General features: G+C 39.2%; 1 protein-coding gene across 1 annotated transcript in view; it reads left to right on the plus strand.

The window, feature by feature from the left end:
* Window positions 1-2,789, plus strand: part of PARP11 (poly (ADP-ribose) polymerase family, member 11) — an 82,173-nt gene that overhangs the window by 42,246 nt on the left and 37,138 nt on the right. The window contains exon 3 of the mRNA XM_012659636.1: window positions 433-553. Coding sequence (XP_012515090.1) covers window positions 433-553 — 121 coding nt within the window. The remainder of the gene's footprint in view (window positions 1-432; window positions 554-2,789) is intronic.

Below are 2,789 nucleotides of genomic sequence, written 5' to 3' on the forward strand. Positions count from 1 at the left end.
TCAAAGTGAAACTCAGAAAAGTTAATGTGATTTGTCCAGGGTCACAAAGCCAGTTAAGCTGAGATTTGAATCCTTACTCAAAAACCTGCAGTCTTTTTTTTTTTTTTAACTTTACCAAGCTGTTTAAAGAAGATTTCATTTGAGCCACTTAGAGAGTGTAATTAGTGGAATAATTTGTAAAAATTGTAATAATCTGGAAAAAGGGACTATAACCAGTTGTTGAAGGGGACCATGACCAGTTGTTGTTTCTTCACTGGAAATCCTTAAACCATTTTTAATATGCTGGCTTAGTTGTGATGCTCCCTGTGTGTTGGGAACTAGAACAAGTGATTTGTCCCTCCATTCCCTGTCGCTGTGACCACAGTAGCACCTCTGTGGCCAAATCATTAATGTGAACAGCTGGTAAATGACACTTTCTGGTTTGTCTTAAAGCCGGATACCAACATTCAGTGTTCAGTTAGCAGTGAAGATATCGAAAAAAGCTTCAAAACAAACCCTTGTGGCTCCATTTCTTTTACTACTTCCAAATTCAGCTACAAGATAGACTTTGCAGGTATGTTTTTTTCCCTAATAGTTGTGTGTTTTAGTATATTGATATGATAAAATCTATAGCTCTGAAGATCAGGATTAGTTGATACATTTGCAAACAGTGAAGTAAATCCTCTTTGTTATACACAAAAATACCTCTATAAAATTCAGGATTTAAAATCATCTTGAGCAACATTGCCTTTTATAAAGGCATGTTTATATAGATTAACGTATGTGAAGATTGTCATATATTTTGAGTTCATGTAATGCTTGTCTTCTAAAGAACACAAAACACTCTTTAGCAATTGTATTCATCCCATCAGTCTTTTGAAACAGGTAGGAACCTTTTTATTTTAAGGATGAAACTGAGATGGTTAAGAGAGAAAGTTATAGGTAGCCAGTGACAGTTTCAAGACCAAAGTTTAGCTGAATGACCTTTCTCTTAGTGCCTTTGTCAGAAAACTTTCTTTAATGGACATTGCCTCTGCCATTTTCTGATTTCATTGACTCTTTCACAGATTGGTCATCTATTAATAATTTGGAAATCAGCCCCACTTTGGATTTCATCTGTGATGTAGGGACATGTTTTTAGGTATCCCATGAACAACGTGTTGGATTCATCCCCTCAAGTTTCAAGGTGCAGTTTATTGTAGTTTATTGCTTAGAGGCAAATAAGACCTGGGTGGGAAGCTTTCTTAATAAAAGTACATTTGGTTGCCACACAGCTTAGTCCTTTAGCTGTTCTTTCCCGATTTCTGTGAGTAATGTCTTTATGACAGTGTTAGTAGTGGGTTGTGGTTGGGTAAGGTGGTGAAACCTTAGGAAACTCCCTTGGACAAACCAAGACCCAGAAGTGGTAAAGGGGGTTTGTCCAGTAAGGGGTTGATGCAACAAAATATGTAATGTTTATTGTCTCACCAAAGTTGTTTTTCTGCCCCTTTTTTATTATCGAGAATTAAAACCACTAGATTCTTACTCCTGACTAACCATACCTGTTTTTAAAATGGTATTAGGCAAATAAGCTACCTTTAATGTCCTGACATTTATCCTTCTGCTACAGTCTAGGCAGTAGGTGTCCAATAGATACTTTTAGTCTTCTGTACAGGTGCTAATTTTGAAGCAGTACTGAAACAGAACCGGACATCAGGCTTCACACAGAGCGGTGGTCCCCAACCCCCTTTTTAGCATCAGGAACCAGTTTCATGGAAGACAATTTTTCCACAGACTGGGGGATGGTTTGAGGATGGTTCAAGTATATTACATTTATTGTACAGTCAAACCTCTCTCCTAATGATTATCTATATTTGCAGCTGCTCCCCAGTGCTAGCATCACCACTTCAGATCATCAGGCATTAGATTCTCACAAGGAGCGCACAACCTAGATCCCTCGCATGTGCAGTTTACAGTAGAGTTTGCGCTCCTGTGAAACTCTAATGCTGCTGCTGATCTGACAGGAGGGGGAGCTTATGCAGTGATATGAGCGATGGGGAGCGGCTGTAAATACAGATGAAGCTTCACTTGCTTGCCTGCTGCTCACCTCCTGCTGTGCGGCGCAGTTCCTAACAGGCCACGGACTAATACCGGTCTGCAACCTAGGGGTTGGGGACCACACACGTAGAGGATGAAGTTTTTTAATGCGCTTGGTAGATAATCAGCAAGCCACATGTTTCTGAAAGAATACTTTTTAGTACACTATACTTTTTGGAAGCTTCCTGTCAGAAAATGCAGTTTGTTAGAAAATATCTTTATCAAAGAATAGGAGTCACATATACTAGTAATTCATGTTTCCCAACCCTCTGTATGATGATCTTGTTTCAAAGGTATAGTAGTAGCATTTCACATGAACAATTTGCAAAGTTATTAGCCCCAGCCATTCTGCCACTAGGCAACTCAGGTTCTCTCCATAAAGGTAAACTCCAAATGACATGGTTCAAGAAAATGGCATCTCAGGTCTTGCCATGTGTTGAGATGATCTGCTTTTTCCCTGAACAGTGGCAATGCCAGTGTGTGTAGAATCTAGGAGAATACAGAAAGGGCAGAACACACTTTATACTAACATTGGCCTGTGTGGGTGAACCATTTCATTCTGGAGTGGATTGATGTCAGTTAGACAAGGTAAACTGGCTAATATCCTACGTTAAGACTCACTTCTTAACTTTTTGGAAATGAAGAAGTAGGCCTGGTAAATATTGCCATGGCTGAGGCACAGATGAAAGAAGGAAATGATACATACCTTTAGTTAATTGGTCTTTTATCACTAG

This window comes from Propithecus coquereli, unplaced genomic scaffold (genome assembly GCF_000956105.1).
Source record: "Propithecus coquereli isolate 6110/MARCELLA unplaced genomic scaffold, Pcoq_1.0 Scaffold623, whole genome shotgun sequence".
In the NCBI taxonomy this organism is placed as follows: Eukaryota; Metazoa; Chordata; class Mammalia; order Primates; family Indriidae; genus Propithecus; species Propithecus coquereli.